The 21,395-nt window shown below is 39.3% G+C and overlaps 1 protein-coding gene across 1 annotated transcript in view; it reads left to right on the top strand.

The window, feature by feature from the left end:
* The window catches only part of Erp44 (endoplasmic reticulum protein 44), a 76,518-nt gene that overhangs the window by 46,668 nt on the left and 8,455 nt on the right, over positions 1 to 21,395 (top strand). The window contains exons 5-10 of the mRNA XM_057790974.1: positions 3,649 to 3,833; positions 5,329 to 5,444; positions 11,851 to 11,908; positions 13,553 to 13,669; positions 15,719 to 15,830; positions 17,107 to 17,248. Coding sequence (XP_057646957.1) covers positions 3,649 to 3,833; positions 5,329 to 5,444; positions 11,851 to 11,908; positions 13,553 to 13,669; positions 15,719 to 15,830; positions 17,107 to 17,248 — 730 coding nt within the window. The remainder of the gene's footprint in view (positions 1 to 3,648; positions 3,834 to 5,328; positions 5,445 to 11,850; positions 11,909 to 13,552; positions 13,670 to 15,718; positions 15,831 to 17,106; positions 17,249 to 21,395) is intronic.

Here is a 21,395-nt window from a genome sequence, read left to right on the forward strand (position 1 = left end):
TTTTGTAGGTTTATTTCTTTATGTCTGTAGCCAGGATTTTCAAGGGGGTTTAGTTCACAGCAGATTTATATCAACCTGGAATGAATCTACTGTCTCTGATTTCCTGTGGAAATAAAAGCATACCCTCTTCCCCAACATAATACATTTTTTTGACTTACAATTTGAATAAGACATTTTTTAAATATATAGGTTGGTTTAATCCAGCAACCTCTATAATCCAGTATGTTTTAGCAGCTGTTGCTCATTCATCAGTAATCAAAACATTTAAGACAACACAATGACAGGATCCAGACTCCCTGTGTCTTTTCCATCTCTGTGTGATTTATTTTTTTATTTTACTTTTCTCTTTATAAAGATTTTGTTATTTTTAAACTATTTTTTCTATGACTATTACCTTTCTCTTTTCTCTTCCAAGCCTTTGTATATTTTTAAACACACTGTAACTTGTTTAGAGGTCTTTTCTGTCTGGATCTGTCTTTATTGAGCATCTGTATTGTTCTCCGATCATATGAGATGAGTCTTAAACTGCTGTGGCTGCTCCAGGTGACCTTTAATTTACAATAGAAGGAGCAGAAGACATTAGCTTATCCTGACCACTTGTTAGGTTGGTGTCAGGTTGTTTTACTATTAAAAAAAAAGCCAGGTGACCACCTTCTGTGTGACAGGTGCAAATTGCACCTTGTTGGTAGCTCAGAATTCTCTGACCGCCAGACAATGTAGGAATGAATATGGGCCTGCATATTTCGGCCCCTACATCTTTCATCTTAAATTAATGCATTTCTGTTCCTCTGTGTATTGCCACAAGGCTGTGGCCTACAGGTAAGGTTCCAGCGTGTCCTCCTTTGGCAGCTACATTGTGTCTCCTTGACTCTGCCTACTTTCTCTATATATCTTTGTTCAGATTTACTGCCTGGTTTTACTCTGCTAAGCCATTGGCCAAAACAGCTTTATTCATTAACCAGTAAAAGCAACACATATACAGAAGGACATCCTACATCAGTCTAGCAATCTGTTTCCCTCTCTCCCTCCCTCCTTTCCTTCCTTCCCTCCCCCCTTTTTATTCACCAGTGACTATCATAGGCGTTTAGGTGGTTCTCTATTTTGAGTGTTGTAACCAGTGCTTTTGCAAACGTGGGAGTGTGATCCTTTGTCAACATTCTGACTGTATCTTTGAATATATACCCCAGCAGCAGAACTGATGGGTCCTTCATGTCATACTCTCTTTTGAATTTTCTGAGGAACTTCTACTCTGTTGTCCATAATGACTCTTTCAGCTCTTTTACATTCTCCCCTAAAGTAATGCAAATGTTCCACTGTTCCACCTCCTCACCAACATTTACTATCTTTTGTCATTTAAAGAGTTAGTCTAACTAGAGTGGGTGATGTCTGTGTACTTTCCTGTGTGTTGCTGGAGCCATGCTAGACTAGACAGGTACTCTACCACAGTGCTGTGTCTCAGCCTCTCCTTGTGGTTTTGAGTTAAATTTCCCTGACGGGTGATGATGTTGACTTTTCTTTCCATACACCTTCAAATATCTGCTTTTGTGAACTATCTATTCAGATCTTTTACACATTTTTAAATTGAGTAATTGTTAGTTTTACAGTATACTAGTTTGAATATTGTATAAATGTTAAGTGCTGACTGTTTAGTGTTACTGCATATATTATTTTCCAGTTAATGGATTGTCTCTGTACTCTAAAGACTATTTCCTTTGCTGTATAAAGCTTTTTAGTTCTAGATAATCCCATTTGTCTAGTTTTGCTCTTGTTGCCTATACTTTTGAAGTCTTATCCAACAAAACTCTTGTTCAGGACAATAGCGTGAAGTGTTTGACAGTTTTATACTTTACTCTCTTAGGCTGGAACTCTTGATTCTTAGTGACCTTACTGATATCAAATGCTTTACCAAAATTCTTTTAAATTCCAAAACAACAGTACTGATATTAATGTTTAAAACATTTTATATTCATGTTAAATATTTGCATTATTTTAAAGTCAGAAGTGTAAAATCAAAGTGGAAAAATTAAAATCTAAATTTCTTCCAAAGGGTCTCTCATTTTCTCCCACTGGTGATCTCTTTCCTTTTTTCTCCTTTGGAGGTTAAAGAGGGACAGATGTATAAGCAGGGGCATATGTGTGTGTTTATACACACAGATACATTTATATTTCTCCCCCACACCCCTTCTGCCTTCACATCTGCCTGTTTTTTTCACTTTACATGCATCCTGAGTATTTCACTTTAGAAATATACAATTGTTTTTCATTCCTTTATGGAACAGCATGATACTTCATATTATGGTCACCCATCCTTTATTAAATCAGATGAGTCTCTGGGAGATGCTTGGGAAAATCATAACTTTAAAAAAGGTATTTTCAATTCTCTAGACCAACTTCATTGCTCAGAGGAACTGTTTGATACAGTTTTAAAAGCGCCATTGTATTTATATATCACTGCAAAAGTTCATTTTCCATATATTATGTGTAGTGTAGTGGAGAGGTATGTGTTTTTAATAGGAAGATCATTTTTCGTATGACTAAACCACATTTTCTGTTCTTTACCTTATTACAAATGGCTCTGTCTTTAAAACTTGTGTTTGTTGTGGTGCTGTTCTTATTCCAGTGTAATCGCATTCATTCCTTGCTCAGTAGGGCTCCAAAACATACCTTCTAATTGTAGTTTGCCACTGGAGAAGAGCTTGTAGCTAATGTACTTTCTGGTTCTGCTTTGAAGTGAGCAGCACCTAAACTAGGCAGGTTATTGGCTTTATTAAATATGTATACATTGTGTTAATAAATCAGATGTAAAGAGCTTTGATAATGAATTGTGATTTCCTATTTATAAATCCTCCATGGATTTTACCCAAGTATTATGTGATCTAAATTATATACATACAGGCTTTTATCCACCATCTCTCTTTTTTTTTTTTGGTTTTTCGAGACAGGGTTTCTCTGTGGTTTTGGAGCCTGTCCTGAACTAGCTCTTGTAGACCAGGCTGGTCTCAAACTCACAGAGATCCGCCTGCCTCTGCCTCCCAAGTGCTGGGATTAAAGGTGTGTGCCACCACCGCCCGGCTTCCACCATCTCTTTTGAGAACCTGTGCTCCAACCTTAAACTCTAATAATCCTTTAGTATTCTCTAAATCCTTGTCCTGGAGAGAATACAAGGCAGCCTTAACTTAGCAAATATTGTAAGTACTGCTGCTTCTTCCTGAGCACTTCAAAGGTCTTGGGGTATATAATTCAATTTACTTCCTGCTTATCACCCTCCTCCTAGCTTATATGCTTTGAAGGCATAATTGTTATTGCTAATTTTTAATTCAATATCCATCTGCCATACTTACTATACAATGTGTTTGCATTGTCTCACTTGATTCATATAACAACTTTATCGTAATAGAAATTATCCTTACTGTAACAGATACAAAGTGAGGGCATCACAGTTTATGAGCTTTTAAGGTTCATGCACACCATAAGCAGTAGATTCGAAATTTAAGGCCAGCCAGTGATAACCAGTATAAAGTCATGACTATTTTCTTTTCTATTTCATTAATAAAGTTGTCACTAAATAATTGTAATGTTTCTGATTATTAGACTAATATGCTCACCTTGACTGAGTGGTAACTAACTTCCTTTCATGCATTCTTTTAGCTGATATAGCCCAGAGGTACAGGATAAACAAATACCCAACGCTCAAATTATTTCGCAATGGAATGATGATGAAGAGAGAATACAGGGGCCAGCGATCAGTGAAAGCGCTCGCAGACTACATCAGGCAACAGAAAAGTAACCCAATTCATGAGATTCAAAGTATAGATGAAGTCACCACTCTTGATGTAAGTTAACTGACGGTGGATGAATGTACGTTGCCCATGTAATAACACAGACATACCATAATATGAATGCAGACTCTGTATGTTCTCTTACAGTTTACTGCAGTAGATTTGACAGTTTGCATACTGGAAAGAGTTTGTCTGGGACTAATCCTCAAGGGAAATGCTAATGGTTGCTGAACTTCCAGATAAATGTGTAACATACCGTAAAGCTTCACTAATTGAATTAATGTAGTACAAAGAGACGCCTGAATTATGAACAGTTTAAGTCAAGCATACACACCACAGTTTGCCTCTTTCCCGTGGTTGACACCTGCAAAGCATCTACTTTAATCACTGTTCAGCTATGTTATGACTTAGCGTCCTTTAAAATAGTCCCTTTTGATAAACTTAGCCAACGTCTGTCTTTCTAAATTAAATACACCATGCACATACATGCCACGCACAAACACCAAAAGCAAAATACTATAGTGTTTAGTTTTTATTCCAGTCACTATCAGGTGACATGTTAATAAACTAGCTAGCTACCATTTTGTGGTTGTTGTCAGAGGAATATGATTCCTGGGCCAGAGATGAAGCGTGTCATTACTCACATCACAGCAGGCCTTGTGAGCTGTGAGCCTTTCTTGTTATTGTTGTCTCCCAGCCCCTGCGTCCTGTGAGAACATGCAAAGGGCCATGATGGGTGCTTATACAGGCAGTGTGTTGCAGTCCAGGAAGGGATGACTATGCTTGGGGAGCTTGCCATTTTAGATCAAACAGCAAATTCTTTTTTGTCTTGAACAAAACAATCTGCTATACCTTATGTACCACAATTAATAAAAACCCAGAGACAGAAATTGGGGTTCAGCCTGAAGGTCAGAAAAGCAAAACATCCAGCCACTGGCTCTTACCTCTACCTCAGTCTGAAATGGCAATCCTGCCTCCAGAATCTCAGAATGAGACTGAGTGAGAACTGTCTCCTCCCTTCTTATATTCCTCTCTAAGTGCTGGGATTAAAGGCATGCACCACTACCACCCGGCTTCTATGGTGAACTAGTGTGGCTACTGCCTGGTCTGTAAGGCTGATCAGTGTGGTTGTTTTACTCTCTGAACTTAAGGCATGCTTTATTTATTAAAATACAAATGAAATATCACTACATCTTAATGTTTTGGCTGCAAGCACACAGCCCTGAGAACTGGCCAGTATAGAGAGTGGACAGAGTCTTATGCAGTTAGCATATACAGTACCATGTGGGGGCATATTAGGAACCTGTGGAGGAGTCTGAATTGATGCAGTTTTAATAAATTTATAGTTACGTTTTATTGTAGTAAATACTGTTTTCAAGCAAATATAATTGTTGATAGTTTTGGAATAGGCATTAAATGTCCTCACTGCATTCATAGTTATTCTTCAGTTGCCGATAACTGAATTACAATCAGAACTGAGTTCCAGAATAAAGTGTAAATGAAGTAGAACCATGTATGTCAGAAAATAATTAGATACTTTATTTTACAGCGCAGTAAGAGAAATATCATTGGATACTTTGAGCACAAGGATTCAGATAATTACAGAGTTTTTGAAAGAGTAGCAAGTATTTTGCATGATGACTGTGCCTTCCTTTCTGCTTTTGGGTAAGTATATTAACCAGCAGCCTGCTAGGAGGTGAGCTTGGCTATCACATTCAGTTCTTGTTGTATTTGGTTATGTTCTAAAGATGACTTCAATCCTTTTAAAGTCACTGACCAGTGATATATATGGCCAATCCTCTAAGGGCCTTAAAAGTTTTGTGTGTGTGTGTTGTGTTTTGTCCTATGTTCCAGAATGTAGGTAAAAACATAAGAGTGGTCTAGTTCATGAGCTCTTTTCAATTCACTGACCCTTAGGCCAGATAAACTGCTAACCCATGACTGCTCACCTGACCAAGCATGTTCTCTTTCTAGTTAAGAAGCGTAGGTTTTGTTATCTTCCTTTATCTCCATATCTTTACCACCGTCCTTTATTTCTTGTCTGAAAATAGCACCCTTACCTCCTACACACTTCCCTCTGCAGGGGATCAGAAACCATGGCCTGTGCATGCTAAGCATGTGTGTTCTATCTGTTGCCCCAGCCCTGCAGTCCACCTTTCTAAGACTGCTCTCTTCGCTCTTGTAAACTGGCCTTGTAGCTTCTCCCTGGGACTTTGGTCCATCAGTTCTCCCTGCTTTTTCATGGTTTCATTCTGATCCCTTATAGAAACTGACTTCTTTTTCCAAAATCATGTTCCTCTTTTCTGACTCACCACTGTCATCTCTTTGCTATAATGTCATCTCTCTTTCATTTCTGCTTTTGTAAAGGTTAGTTTATGCTTTGTTACCTTGACTTTCTCAAGGTCTTCCTAATAAAAGCCCTTAGCTTCTTGGAAGCTGGCTTACATCTCCATCCTTCTAATGAAGCTCGTCCCTGATCTGTTACAAAATGACTCCTTGATTGGCTAACCCAGTGGATTTTTTTCAGTTTAGTCCCCTCAAATTCTCTGAAGACTGAGACATCACCCTCCACCCCTTTTTCTTGTCAACACTTGACATTGAATCCCCTTGGTTTGCCCCTCACAGTTCCTTTTTCTCCTTTTTGTTCTTTTTCAGTCTCTGAATGTAATTATTGGAAGTTCTGTCCTTGACCCTCTCTTCTTGGTTATCTCAGCCATCTTTGGCTTTTATACAGTGTGATTTCTTTTATTTGGGGCTCTTAACAGTTGTGTTAGTCTGGTTGCAGTAGCTGCTGTGGTGCCTTCTCCAGTTGATGACTTCTGCTCCGGTCCTTGCTTTTATGCTTTTGTGGGTTTTATTGGTGTTTCGCTGTGAACATTATCAGTGTTTCTGAAGAACACTGTACAGCACGGGCAAGGGATACCTCCAGCCTGGGCTTTCACATCACTGCTGTCTGGTCGCGTAGCCCACCTCCAGACACTGAGCTTAGCTTAGCTTCTGCCTCCAAGCCTTTGCACTTGCTGCTCTTGTATCTGGAAGTAGTTGTAGAATTTTAGTTTCCAGAATGACTGCACCAATTTGCAACCCTACCAGCAGTGAATGAGGGTTCCTCTTTTTCCAAATCCATGCCAACATTTGTTGTCAGTTGTTTTGTTTATCTTAGCCGTTCTGAGTAGGATGCAATGCAATCTTCGAGCTGTTTTAATTTGCAATGCCTTCATTGCTAAGGATGATGAACACTTTTCGAGATATTTCTTGGCTGTTTTTATTCCTTCTGTTGAAAACTCTCTCTAGCAACCTAATCCATATTTTCAATTGGGTCATTTGTTTTCTCGACTTTTTGTTTTTCGAGTTTTTTTATATGCTGGTTATTAATTTTCTTTGAGATGTGTAACTGGCAAAGATTCTCATTCTGTAGCTTTCTTTTTCACTCAATTGATTGTTTCCTTAGGTATACAGAAGGTTTTTCATTTTACAAGGTTCCAGTTATCAAATGTTAGTCTTTTTTTTATTATTAAAAATTTCCACCTCCTCCCATCCTCCCATATCCCTCCCACTTCCTTCACTCCCCCTCCCCCTCCCTCTCCAGTCCTAAGAGCAGTCAGGGTGCCCTGCCTTGTGGGAAGTCCTAGGCCCTCCCCGCTCCATCCAGGTCTAGGAAGGTGTGCATCCAAACAGACTAGGCTCCCAAAAAGCCAGTACATGCAGTAGAATCAAAACCCAGTGTCATTATCATTGGCTTCTCCGTCCGCCCTCATTGTCAGAGAGTCCGGTTTGATCACATGCTCGTTCAGTCCCAGTCCAGCTGGCCTTGGTGAGCTCCCATGAGATCAGCCCCACCGTCTCAATGGGTGGACGCACCCCTCGCGGTCCTGACTTCCTTGCTCATGTTCTCCCTCCTCTTCATCTGGGCCTTGGGAGCTCAGTCCAGTGCTCCAATGTGGGTCTCTGTCTCTATCTCCATCCATCGCCAGATGAAGATTCTATGGTGATACGCAAGATATTTATCAGTGTGGCTATGGGAGAAGGCCAGTTCAGGCGCCCTCTCCTCTGCTGCCCAAGGACCTAGCTAAGGAAATCCCCTTGGACCCCTGGGAATCCCTCTAGAGCCAAGTCTCTTGCCAACCCTAAAATGGCTCCCTTAGTTAAGATATCTTCTTCCCTACTCCCATATCCACCCTTCCTCCATCTCAACCATCCCATTCCCCCAAGCTCTCCCTTCTCACTTGTCTCTCCCCGTCTCCTCTTTCCCCCATCCCACCCCACCCCCACCCCTGTGCTCCCAACTTTTGCCCAGCAATCTTGTCTACTTCCAATATCCAGGAGGATAAATATATGTTTTTCTTTGGGTTCACCTTATTATTTAGCTTCTCTAGGATCATGAACTATAGGCTCAATGTCCGTTGTATATGGCTAGAATCCACTAATGAGTGAGTACATGCCATATTCCTCTTTTTGGGTCTGGGTTATCTCACTCAGGATAGTGTTTTTTATTCCCATTCATTTGCATGCAAAATTCAAGATGTCATTGTTTTTTACCGCTGAGTAGAACTCTAATGTGTTTATGTGCCACACCTCCTTTATCCATTCTTCCATCCTCCTTTACTTGTAAGTTTCCCTTTAACTCCTTTTTTTTTTCTCCAGTTTTTTCAAGGCAGGGTTTTTCTGTGTAACATTTTGGAGCCTGTTCTGGAACTCACTTTGTAGACCAGGCTGACCCTGAACTCACAGAGATTCCCCTACCTCTACCTCTGCTTTTCTTGTGCTGGGATTAAAGACGTGTGCCACCATCACCCAGCTTAATTTACTTTTTCGTGTCCAATTGCTCCAACTACTCTTTACAGTACTATAATGCAAAGGAATAGTTGGGATAGTGGGCAGCTCTGTCTTACTCCTAATTTTGGAGTAAAACCTAGTTTTTCTTCATTTAGGATAATATTGGCTGTAGGTTTGTCATACATAGCTTTTATTATGTCAAGGTATGTTCCCTACAGTCCTATTCTTTCTAGGACTTTTATCAAGGAAACATCATGTATTCTGTCAAAGATTTTTTTTTCCTGTATCAAGGTGCTCGTGTGATTTTTGTCTTTAAGTCCATTTATATGATTTATTATACTTATTATTACAGATATTGAACCAACTCTGCATTTCCAGGATAAAGACATTTTAATCATGGAATAAGCTTCTTGATATGCATTTGTATTCAGTTTGGTAGTATTTATTGAGGATTTTACATCTCTGTTTATCAGGGATTACAGTCTGTAGTTTTGTTTTGTTTCTTGTATCTTTACCTAGTTTGGGTATTAGATTAATACTGGTTTCTAAGAACAGGTTTTGGAGTTCTCCTGTTTCTATTTTTTTTTTTTTTTCAGAGTTTGGGAAGGGTTGGATGTAGTTCTTCTTTAAAAGCCTGATAGATGTCTGTTGTGAATCCATCAGGACTTGGACTTTATAAGTTGGAAAGTTTTTTTTTATTACAGTTTCAATTAACACGTTTGTCTTGGGTCTGTTTAGATTCTTGATCTCTTCTTGATTTAGCTTTAGTATTTTGGGTAAATCAAGAAATTCATCTGTTTCTTTCATATTTTCCAACTTAATGGAGTGAAGTTTTTTTTTTCAAGAATCCCCTTACAGTATTTTGTATTTCTTTGATGTGTATTATAATGTTCCCTGCTTGTTTTTTATTTTGTTAATTTGGGTAATTGATTTCTTTCTTTTTTTTTTAAGTGGGCCAAGAATCTGTAGATCTTGTTTATCACCTTGGAGAACCAGCTATCAGAGTAATTGATTCTTTGTATTTTTATTTCTTTCTATTTCTTTGAACTTTTTATCATTTCTTTTACTGCCTTCTGGTTTTGAAGTTTTGTTTGTTCTTGTTTTTCCAAATTTTTGAATTGCATCATTAAGTCATTTATTTGTACTCTCTGATTTTTTTTAATGTAAGTGCTTAAGGCTGTAATTGTCCCTCTTAGAACTGTTCATAACATGCCCCCGAAACTTTATTGTATTGTTTTCATTTTCAGTTAGTTGCAGGAATATTTTGTTTTCACTTGATTTCTTCTTTAACTCACTTATCATTTAACTTCAATTTGTTTTTTGTTTGTTTATTTTGGGTTTTTGAGACAGGGTTTCTCTGTAGCTTTGGAGCCTGTCCTGGAACTAGCTCTTGTAGACCAGGCTGGTCTCAAACTCACAGAGATCCGCCTGCCTCTGCCTGCTGGGATTAAAGGCGTGCGCCACCACTGCCCGGCTTAACTTCTATTTCTTTTTACAGTGTCATACTTGACTAGTGTATTTACATTTCTACCCCTCCTTCTTCTCCTTCCAACTCAAGCTCTTGTCCCTCTACTCCCTCTCAAATTTATGGCCTCTTTTTCTTTAATTTTATATATATATATATATATATATATATATATATATATATATATCCATATATACATACATAGTCTAGGAAAATAGAAGTAGTAGGCTCTGCTCTAGGTTCCCTGACCTCACCTGTGGACAGCTGGTTAGATTTTCAGTACAAGGCATAGATACCCTCATTCTGAGCAGGTCTTAACTCCAATTGCACACCTTTGGGCTGCCCTAATAGGTGCCACCATTACACCCATGGGAATGTCTTGCCATTCTCATCATTGCCTGGTTTAGGCTTTCTAGCTGGCTAGGACTGCTGTGTTCTCCTGTGGCTGCTGCATGGCATCTCCAGATCGTATGAGAGCTAGTCCTCAGGGAGGAGGCTTTCGGGTCAGTTCCAGATAGTTTCCTCCAGAGTCCTGTGTCTAGAGTTTTAGTGTCTTCAGCAACAGGGTCCTCCCTTCAAGTTCTAAGGTGTATCCAAGGGTAGTGTCAGTAGCCTGTATTATTTAGGGAGTCTCTTCAACTCCCCCTACCAATAACTAAAAGGAAGGTTCTCCAGGCCTGACACTGGAGTTTCTGTTAATTATGGCTCTTGGAAGCATCACACCAAGTGGTGCAATTTCATTTGAATACACATACACACACACACACACACACACACATGTAAAAGTATATATATTGTTTTCCTATGGTCTTTCAGACATCTTTAGTGTTACTTATCCCTCTTCCTTTTCTCCTTCTTTCTCAGTATTGCCCTCTCTCCCCTTCTCTTAGTAAAATGCCACATTCTCCTCTTCATAGCTCCTGGGTCTCAATCCCCACCAGAGCTCCTTCATTACATTGGTACTGTCTTCAGTCTAGGTTAGCACCTTTCCTTCTTTTTCTGGACTGTGTAGTCAGAAACTGAAGATGTACTGATGTATGTTTAATCCACAAATTATGTAGGGGAAGAAAAAGGTACTTTTATTTTTTCTCAGAGGCTTTTCTGTAGAATTCTCTTACCAAATATTTATTATCCGGAGTAAATAATTGTTATACAAGACCTAATACTTACATGCTAAATACTCTGGTAGGCCCAGGAAATGACAATGTCCAAGTACACAAACATGCTACTTTCTGAAGCTGTGTTTTTATGATACTGGTTAGTTGATTCATTATTTTTTAGAATGCTAAATATAAAGTAAGAATTAGAAAGTTAATGTATTTTTATTAATCTCTCTGAACAAATTAATCTATTGGTGGAAATCAGTTTAGAGTTAAAATGGCTATCATGCTGATCCTGTCAATCCAGACTTGTAAAATCCTGATGCCAAAGCAGCTGACTGTAATGTTGTTTTAAGAAGTCTGCCTCAAAGCCAGGTGATGGTGGTGCACGCCTTTAATCCCAGCACTCTGGAGGCAGAGGCAGGCAGATTTCTGTGATTTTGAAGCCAGCCTGATCTACAAGAGCTAGTTCCAGGACAGGCTCTAAAACTATAGCAAAACCCAGTCTCAAAAAAAACAAAAACAAAAAAAGTCTGCCTCATATTAGTTTGCCTCTAATGTATGTTTGTCTTGGTGTTACATAGTCTAGTGAGTGGGACAGGTAATGAGCAAGTCTTTATCTTATGGTTTTATAATTCATACATTGCAATGATTAATGAATTCTGTTTTATTAAAATACATTGTTTCAAGTGTCATCTTTAAAACATTATTATTTTTTTCCTCCTATCAGAGATGTTTCAAAACCAGAAAGGTACAGTGGAGACAATTTAATCTACAAACCACCAGGGGTAAGTTGCTGTTTCATGTTATATAGCTCTGGCCATCCTAGAACTCACTGTATACATACATCAGGCTGGCCTCAAACTGACAGAGGTCCGCCTGCTTCAGCCTCCAAGTTCTGAGATTAAAAAAAAGCATGTGTCATCACACCTGGCCAAGGTCACAGTTTTTATTTTAATGTGTTTATAATGTTTTGACACTAGAATTAACTTTTATATAGAGAAATAATTTATCATTACTTTTGTAGCTCGTTTTCAATTCTTAATTAGTGTTTTAATCCATTTTCTATTGTTATAACATGGTGTCTGAGGTGGGTGCTTTAGAAGAAAAGAGGCTGATTTTGCTCATACTTGTGAAGGTCAGAGTCCAAGACTTTGGTGGTTCCTCTGTTTGGTACTCTTAAGGCTCCCTTTAACTGTCAAAGCATGTTGAAGGTGTAGAAAGGAGAAAATCTACAAATTGGGCTGTGTGGTGAGATAGGAAACCAAGATCAGCCAAGACCAAATTTGCTCTTTTTATGACAAGTTAATCCCACAAACCTACATTAATCCCTGTGGAGGAGATACCTTGATGACTTAACTGCTCGCCACCTCCACCACTTTGTTAAAAGTTCTACTGCTTCTTGGATTACCCACATGGACCAAGTTTCCAGCATGTGAACTTTTAGAGGACACACAGCAGCTGTATGCACAGCTGGACGGATGGGCCCCTGCCTGTGCTTTCTTAGGTTTGTTTCTCTACTAGTAGTTACTCGATATCACCATCTTTAACTCATCAGAGCTCAGTAGTGTCTTTAGTGTAATGTGGGCATTAGGTGAACTTGGCCTCTGGCCTACACTGCCTTCTTCTGGCTGTATTGTGCTGGGAGTGTTTCTTAGCTTCTGAGTGCTTTGAATTTTGTCATTAATAAAAGTAAGTGGTGGAGGTGATAGAACATGTCATGTGAGAAGCTTAAAGAAGTAAGTGACTCATTACCAAGTACCTGTAACTGCTGGACACAATAAGCTTACTGAACTAAACGTTAGGTTTTTGGTCTTGTTTTTTAATTATTTATAACCTTATTTTATGTGCATTGGTGTGAGGGTGTCAGATCCCCCTAGAACTGGAGTTACAGACAGTTGTGAGCTGCCATGTGGGTGCTAGGACTTGAACCCAGGTCCTCTGGAAGAACAGCCAGTGCTCTTAACCACTGAGCCATTTCTCCAGCCCCCTAAATGTTAGTTTTTAGATCATTTTATGTACTTTCTGTGCTCTGATTTTGAGTGGAAACAGCCACAGATAATTCCTACTAGAGATGTACTTGCCTTTGATTCCCCACCATTTCTCTTTCAAAGTGTGTTTGCCTGTCCAGAGTTTCTAACAACATTTTCAGTTAAAGGAATAGCTTCATTAATTCATTCGGGTAATTTTCTTTATAAAACTACCTGACTTTGGTGAAACTGATGATAAATGTCTTAAATCTTTTATATCACAAGTTAGATTACTAAGTTCCTAATTACCACAGATTTGTCCTTTTTTAAAAAGAACAAAACTATTATTTTCTTTCTTAGAAATTTATATTTGATGTTTCTGGGTTAGTAGATGGATTTTAAAATGTGTTTTTGCCTGCAAAGATTATAGTAATCTAATTTTTATTTCTGTTTTTATAACAGCGTTCTGTGCCAGACATGGTGTACTTGGGATCTATGACAAATTTTGATGTAACTTACAACTGGATTCAAGACAAATGTGTCCCTCTTGTCCGAGAAATAACATTTGAAAATGGAGAGGTATGGACTCAGTGGGGGTGATTTAGTTCCATTGTGGAAAGAACTTACTGCCTCTTTACCCATGCTGTTTAGCAGCTGCCCGCAGTAAGACTCAAACAGCTGTCTTCACAGCATTTTCACCTGCTCGTAACCTCGCTATTCTAGAATCCTTGCATTTCTAGTCATAGCAGGAGTTGGTAATAATCTTGAAAACTGACGCCCACAGTTGGGTAAAAGATGTCTAAATGAGTGTCCTTTAGAAGGACACATCTTAGTTACTGTGGGCAGTCCTTTACTATTAAAGGTTTTTCTAGTTCCTGTCTGTTCTAAAAGAATGCAGAAACCAATTGAATGGTGATTCTGAAATCTTTTTCATTTTGTTCCTGTTCCTAACGTTGAGAAAGAGGACAGAGTAGACTGCAGTAGTCCACCTGGTGGATGGCCATCTGGTTGTTTCTTGGTTCTCTAGACCTGTGTGTGGTCAGTGTGCTTACCTTTCTTTATTGCCTTAGCTCAAGGGATTGAGCTGGGTTTGTGTACAGAACTAAGGTGTCCCATGAGTTGATGATGGAATCTATTACACTAGGGGAAGGTACAAGCTAGGGCAGAAGGGTACAGAGAGAGATGCGTGAGGAGGAGGGTCAGTAAGTGAGAGTTAACAAAAGATGTAATCCAAGAGAAAAGAGATGAAGAAGAAAAATCAATTTGCCAAAAGATGAATATAATGGCAGGAAATGGGGGTGTGGGAAGATGGAGAGCAAGAGTTTGTAAGGCATAAAGTTATCTTTAGAGCGACAAGTGTGTTCTGGAGGGAGTGATGAGTTTTGCAAAACTTGGTGACTATAACAGCAGATTGTCCACGTAAAATAGTGGATTTTTGTGGACGAAAGTGACCTCTTAATTAAAAGAAGAGATAATATGATAAGCTTAATTGTTTATCCATATATACAAGTGAAACAAGTTTAAATGTGAGATAGGAAGCAAAAGGAACCCTTTTGTGTCATGTGATGGGACTCGGGGATTTAAAAAATCATTCTGAAAGATAACCGGTATGTGTGCTTCATGCTGAGGCGCTTTCTAAATGTGGCCCTCAACAGGACAGCTAATGACGGCGGCTACATGAGGAGGGCCTTTCTGGGCTTTTTCATGAAGATAGGAAGATGGCATTTGTTCAGATTAGATGACTCAAATCTACTATCTCGTGCTTCTTCTGCTCTCAAATAACAGGAATATAAGTTTTAATAGCACTTTGTCATTTTCAAGGTGCATTGTATGTGTATTGAAGGGCACATGTAGGGTAGCTGTTTGGTAATAATATTGCTAAAACCGTCTGTTGGCTGAACAGGACTGTAATGTGGAACTTATCTTCAGTCCTTAAAACACTTTTCGCCTAGGTGAAAACATACTGGAATGTTTTTATAATACAGTTCTGAATAAGCATGGATTTATGATTCAGATTTATTTATTGCTGGCATACTTGTGTTTTCAGTGTGAAGACTGGCAGTTCTAATTAATGTTCATCTCACTCCTGGATTAAACTGATTATAGTTCTTTCTTTGCTCACCCTAACTTACCTTAAGAGGCTGCCCTGGTAGTCATATACGCAGTACTGGCTAACACAGTGGTTCTCAGCCTTCCAGATGCTGTGGCCCTTTAATATAGTTCCTCATGCTGTGGTGAGCCCAACCATAAAATTATTTCATTGCTACTTCAAAACTATAATTTTGCTACTATTATAAATCATAATATAAATATCTGATAGATGACCCCTGTGGGGGCTGCTATCCACAGGTTGAGAATCACTGGGCTAACAGATTGGCCAAGGACCTTCCAGGTTAATCCATGTCTGTAACAGAGCAGGGCATGTGTGTATCCTTAGTGCTCATGCCTAAGATACAATGGTTGATTTTGTTCTTTATTAAGTCTCATTGTTTTTCACACCATTAGACCCTTTTTCCTGATTACTTGCAACTGTTAGTTAGACAGATTGAGTCCACACTTGTTCTACTTCGGAAACAGCTAAACTGAATAGAGAGGCCATTGATTTTCATCAAAAGCTTCTTTCCACAGGAATTGACAGAAGAAGGACTGCCTTTTCTCATACTCTTCCATATGAAAGAGGATACAGAAAGTTTAGAAATATTCCAGAACGAAGTAGCCCGGCAATTAATAAGTGAAAAAGGTAGACTGATTAAGGTGTTTATTTTCATCTTTTTCTCACTATCTTTCTCTTCCTGTGCCTGATACATATTTGGCCTAAACACACTTATGCAATGGGATAATACTCTTGTACCCTGTAAAGATTTGTCACTTGTATTGGTTTAATAAAACAATGATTAACCAGTAGCCAGGCAGGAAATATAGGCAGGGGAACCAGACTAGGAGAATTCTGGGAAGAGGAAAGGCTCAGTCTACAGTCGCCACCCAGACGCAAAGGAAGCAAAATGAGAATACTTCACTGATAAGAGGTACCAAGCCATGTGGCTAAACATAGATAAGAATTATGGGTTAATTTAAGTTGTAAGAGCTAGTTAGTAATAAGCCTAAGCTAATAGGTCAAATAGTTTATAATTAATATAAGACTCTGTTTCCTTGGGACTGAACGGCTGTGGGACCAGGAAGGACAGAAACTTCCATCTACACACTTAGGCTAAAAGTTTAACAAGTTACTTTAACATGTAGGTTTAGATATAAGGGCAAGGAAGCAGTGAAGTTATGATATGAAGCATGTTTTCTGTGTGTACTTGCTTTTGTTTTCTGTACCATGACTGTTTCAAGTGGCATGAAAAGTAGGTCCTAGGTGAGCAGTATTGTTTGGGGAACCTTTTCCCAGTACCTTAGTGTTTCTCTGATACATTTCCAAAGGCATTTGCAGAGGCATTGCTAAGAGATAACATACTGTGATCCACATTAATTTCTGTATGAAAGTTGAGCCGTTGTCTGCATTTCTCCACTGTATTTTAGCAGAATTTGGGAGATTAAACAGCTTCTTCTCTGTACTGAGGATTAAAGATCAAATAATGTAACTGATGGCATGGTAAAAATTTACCTATTTTAGTCATTTATTAAATATTCTAGATTTGAATTAAATTAAGAAAAATAGTCAGTTAGGCCACAAGGAGCATGAAGATGGTCCCAAGGGAACCTGTGTGTGTTAGACTCAGGGACTTGCTATCAGAATCTAGGGAACCTGCACAGTAGATAACTGCCAATTGAAGAAATAAAAAATTCACAATAGCATTCAAATTTGAGTTTTCTTACAATTTTTAAGAAGATTATACTCTGCCCTGAAAACTAAAAAAATTCTGCTTCTTTTAAATATTCTATTTAGGTTTTAGTTTCCTGGTCTATATTAATTTCAAGAGTGTTGATATTGTTTTAGGCTGTTTTGAGAGTTCATAATCAGAAAATACAGTTAAAATTCTAATGTAGTTCTCAAAATTCTGTTTTTTTCAAAGGTACAATAAATTTCTTACATGCAGATTGTGACAAATTTAGACATCCTCTTCTGCATATCCAGAAAACTCCAGCAGATTGCCCTGTCATAGCTATTGACAGTTTCAGACATATGTATGTTTTTGGAGACTTTAAAGATGTATTGTAAGTATCTCCTTTTATTCTTTTTAAAATTACATCCCACAAAGTTGACTATGAAACAATTGCTTGATTATTTTACATAACTGTATATTGTGAAAGTAATACTCAGGGTGGATGTAAGAAGTTAGAATGCTTCATTGTGGGTGTGGCATCAATGACTAGAGAATTACAAATGTTAGGTGACTGCGAGCTAATCTCTGAAAGAAAGATTGTATACTGGGAAAAATTAGCTTTACTCTGAGGTCAGTCTTTGGCAGATCAAGGTCTAGGTCAGGCTGAGGCATTGCTGGTAATGTTTGTTTGCTCATGATTGCGTTTGTAAGAACATTAAGATTATGTTTGTACAACTCAGAATTCTTCTACAAACAGGAATTCCCTTTTTAAATTTTTTTTTACATGCCAATCCCAGTTCCCCTCTCTCCTCTCCTCCCACTCCCCCCTCCCCTTACCACCATCCCACCTCCCATCCACTCCTCAGAGAGGTTAGGCCTCTCCTGGGAAGTCAACTAATACTGCCCTGGCCCATTGTTGAGGCAGGACCAAGGTCCTTCTCTCCCACCCCCACCCATGAACCTAGGCCAAGCAAGCTATCTCTCCATAGAGAATGTGCTCTTCAAAGTCAGTTCATGCATTAGATTTAGATCCTGGTACCACTGCTAGTGGCGTGGCCCTTTATACTGCCCAAGCCACACCATTGTCACCTGTATTCAGGGGGCCTATTTCAGTCCTATGCAGGTTCCGCGTTTGTCAGTCAGGAGTCAGTGATCTTCCACTAGTTCGCGTCAGCTGATTCTGTGGGCTTCCCCATCATGGTCTTGACTCCTTTGTTTATATTATCACTTGTCCCTCTCTTCGCCTAGAGCTCGGCCTAGTGGTTAGTTGTGGATCTCTGCATCTGCTTTATCTGTTTCTGGAAAAGGGTTCTAGCATCCCTGGGGTCGTGGACTGTAGGCCGACAACCAGGAATCTCTAATGGCATGTAACGAGAACCTTTCCAAAGACAGGCACTAATAACCATGGAAGCCTTATGACTACTGCAGAGACTGAAATCTTACTGGCTTCCAGGATATGAAGTACAGTGATGAAAAGTTTGAAGTATTAATATTAAGCAGTACAGTCTAAGTAATTCAGACTTAAATATTTCTTGGACAATTCATTTAAATTTTCTAAATTTCAAAATACTATTCTGAGAGGATAAGTTGAAGTTTCACTGCCAAAAAAATAATCCCACATAATTCTGTTTCAGTAGAGATGGGAGTTTCCAGAAGAATCTCAGTTCTGAAACCTATGTAGTATTGAGTTCTCTTTCTTTCTTTCTTTCTTTCTTTCTTTCTTTCTTTCTTTCTTTCTTTCTTTTCTTTTTTAAAGATTTATTTATTATGTATACAACATTCTGTCTCGATGTATGCCCGCACGCCAGAGGAGGGCACCAGATCTCAGTACAGATGGTTGTGAGCCACCATGTGGTTGCTGGGAATTGAACTCAGGACCTCTGGAAGAGCAGCCAGTGCTCTTAACCTCTGAGCCATCTCTCCAGCCCCCTTGAGTTCTTTCTTGAGCTGGTCACTGAACTTCTGTTTCTTCTTCATGCATAAAGTGTGGTTGATAGTTGCCTAATGAGACCTTAGTGCAAATGAGTGAGAGGTGATGGATGTGTTATAAGCCATAAAGTTGTGATAAATACTAGTAGATGGTTGTATTATGAATAGTAAAGTATATCAAAGGCCAGTTTTAATTTTACTTACACTCAAAGACTATCATTTAACCTATTAATTCAACTAATGATTTTCTAGGTCTTCTAAATATAGTCATTATGCCAGATGTCAAGTGTGTAAAATCTACTGTGACTGAGTCTTCTGGAGCCTGAAGTTGGCCCAGTGCTGGGCAGGTGGTGGGACTTCCACCTGTTAGGGATGGTCTGTAGTTTAGATCTGTAGAAACTGGCCTGTTGCCTGAACCCAATAGGCTGGTTTGGAGCCTGCAGTCTTGACTGAAGGCTGAGGAGTATGCAGATGTTGGCTAGATCTTAGGCTTACAGAGTAGCCTCAGCCCAACCACAAGATAGAGGTGAAGAAGACAAAAGGACTACAAATACACAAATAAGTACAAGGTAGAGATGAAGATCTGTTAAATTTGATAGTGTATATTGCAGCAAATTGCAAGTAAAAAATTAGAAGTTCTTGTAAGAAACTGGCCTATGAAAAGAATAAATGAGAGGGGTGGCGATAGCTCCAGAGAGACATGGGTTTTAGCTCTTGGATGGAGAACCTAAACGTGATTAAGTGCTTGTGAGGCAGAGTCAAAGGGAGTGAAGAGTAGTTGAAAGGGGAAGATGCTCCTCCACGATGCAAAGCAGAGGTCATAAAGGAGATGAGAAAGAAAGGGAGGGGAATAGTAGCCTTCTAACTCTGGGAGAAGGGTGTTTGGAGTCCTGGTGGACTGCAGCAAAAGACTGTTGAAGTTCTTGTTTTTAACTGGCAAGTAAGATCACCTACTGAGAGAGAGAAACTCAGGCAGTTGAGAGAGCAAGACTGTATTGGATTTAAAACCTGAGCAACTTACCTGTGATCCATTTCTCTAACATCCAGGCATATTGAAAACAAAATCCATATCACATAGAGGGCCCTCAGTTGTGTGAGCATTTTCTGTTGGGTGAGATCTGGCCACCCTACCTAGTTGGGAGTCTTGTTTTGCTCTTCCCCAAAAACTGCATGCTCAGGCTGAGAGGCTCTTTCAAAGAGAAAGAGAGCACTGATGGCTGGGCTTTCTGGGGGCTCACAGACATTGTCTTAGTCAGTGTTCTGTTGCTGTGAAGAGACACCATGACCATGGCAACTCTTAAGAAAAGAAAAAAGAAAAGAAAAGAAAGCATTTCATTGAGGCTTGGTTATAGTTTCAGAGCTTTAGTCCATTGTCATCGTGGTGGGAGTGAAGGGGACAGCAGCATGTCGCATTAGTACTGGAGAGTAGCCGAGAGTTCTATATCTGGATCAACAGGCAGGAGGAAGAGAATGAGCCACTTACTCCAACAAGGCCACACCTCCTGATCCTTTTCAGTACTGCCACTCCTGATGACTGAGCATTCATATATATGAGTCTGTGGGGACCATTCTTACTCAAACACCACAGGTAACTGTAATTGTACTTAGCATTGAAATGCTCCATGACCAATGTGTCATATTTATGAAGTTCACCAACGCACCTCTCAGCTTCTAGTTGTAAATAGATCTGAATGTGTGTGTGAGTATATACATATATATAATATACATTATATATAATATATGTTATATATTATTATATATATACTTTTGATCTCTTTTTAATGAGAAACTCATGGTCCTAACTATAAAGTCTTAAATTATTCTTGGAAGTGAAAAGGATGCTAACCTTGGTTAGGCCTGTAAGCACCATGTTCAGCTTTTATTTTTTTTTTTTCTTCCTTCCTTCCTTCCTTCCTTCCTTCCTTCCTTCCTTCCTTCCTCCCTCCCTCCCTCCCTCCCTCCCTCCCTCCCTTTCTTTCTCTTTCTTCCTCCCTCCCTTTCTCTTGCTCTCGCTCTCCCTCCCTCCCTCCCTCCCTCCCTCCCTCCCTCCCCCCCCCTCCCTCCCTCCCTCCCTCCCTCCCTAGGAGTATTATGTTACATGTTGTGGGAGCCCTATGCAGGACTTCAGCTCGCTTAAGTCCTGTCCAACATTTCTGAAGTCAGATTAACACTGGCATTGGAATCTCATTTTGGAGTCTGAGTCTTGGAGAACCCAAATAAGCACTAGCAATCATATTTCTTTAAAAATAATAAATTATTTATTTTGTTTTTATTTATGTGTGCCTTTGTGTGTCATGTATGTGAGAGTTAGTTACAGGTGGTTATAAGCTACTGGCCATTGGTCCTGAGAATCAAACTGAAGTCTACTCTGGAAGAGCAGGAAGAACTCTTAACTACTGAGCTGTTTCTCCAGCCCTGTGATCATAGTCTTTATCACCTCTCCCTGGCTTTTTTCCCCAGCTGTAGCCTTCTGGTTCATTAGATAGGCTGTTGGCTAAGTAGAGCTAATCTGCTAGCTAGTGGCATGTGATGCCCTGGGGAAAGAAAAAAGAAAGTAAATATGAGCCAATAGGAATCTTCAAAGAAATCTGGCAATGAGAAATGAAATT

Source organism: Chionomys nivalis, chromosome 16 (genome assembly GCF_950005125.1).
Source record: "Chionomys nivalis chromosome 16, mChiNiv1.1, whole genome shotgun sequence".
Classification (NCBI taxonomy): Eukaryota; Metazoa; Chordata; class Mammalia; order Rodentia; family Cricetidae; genus Chionomys; species Chionomys nivalis.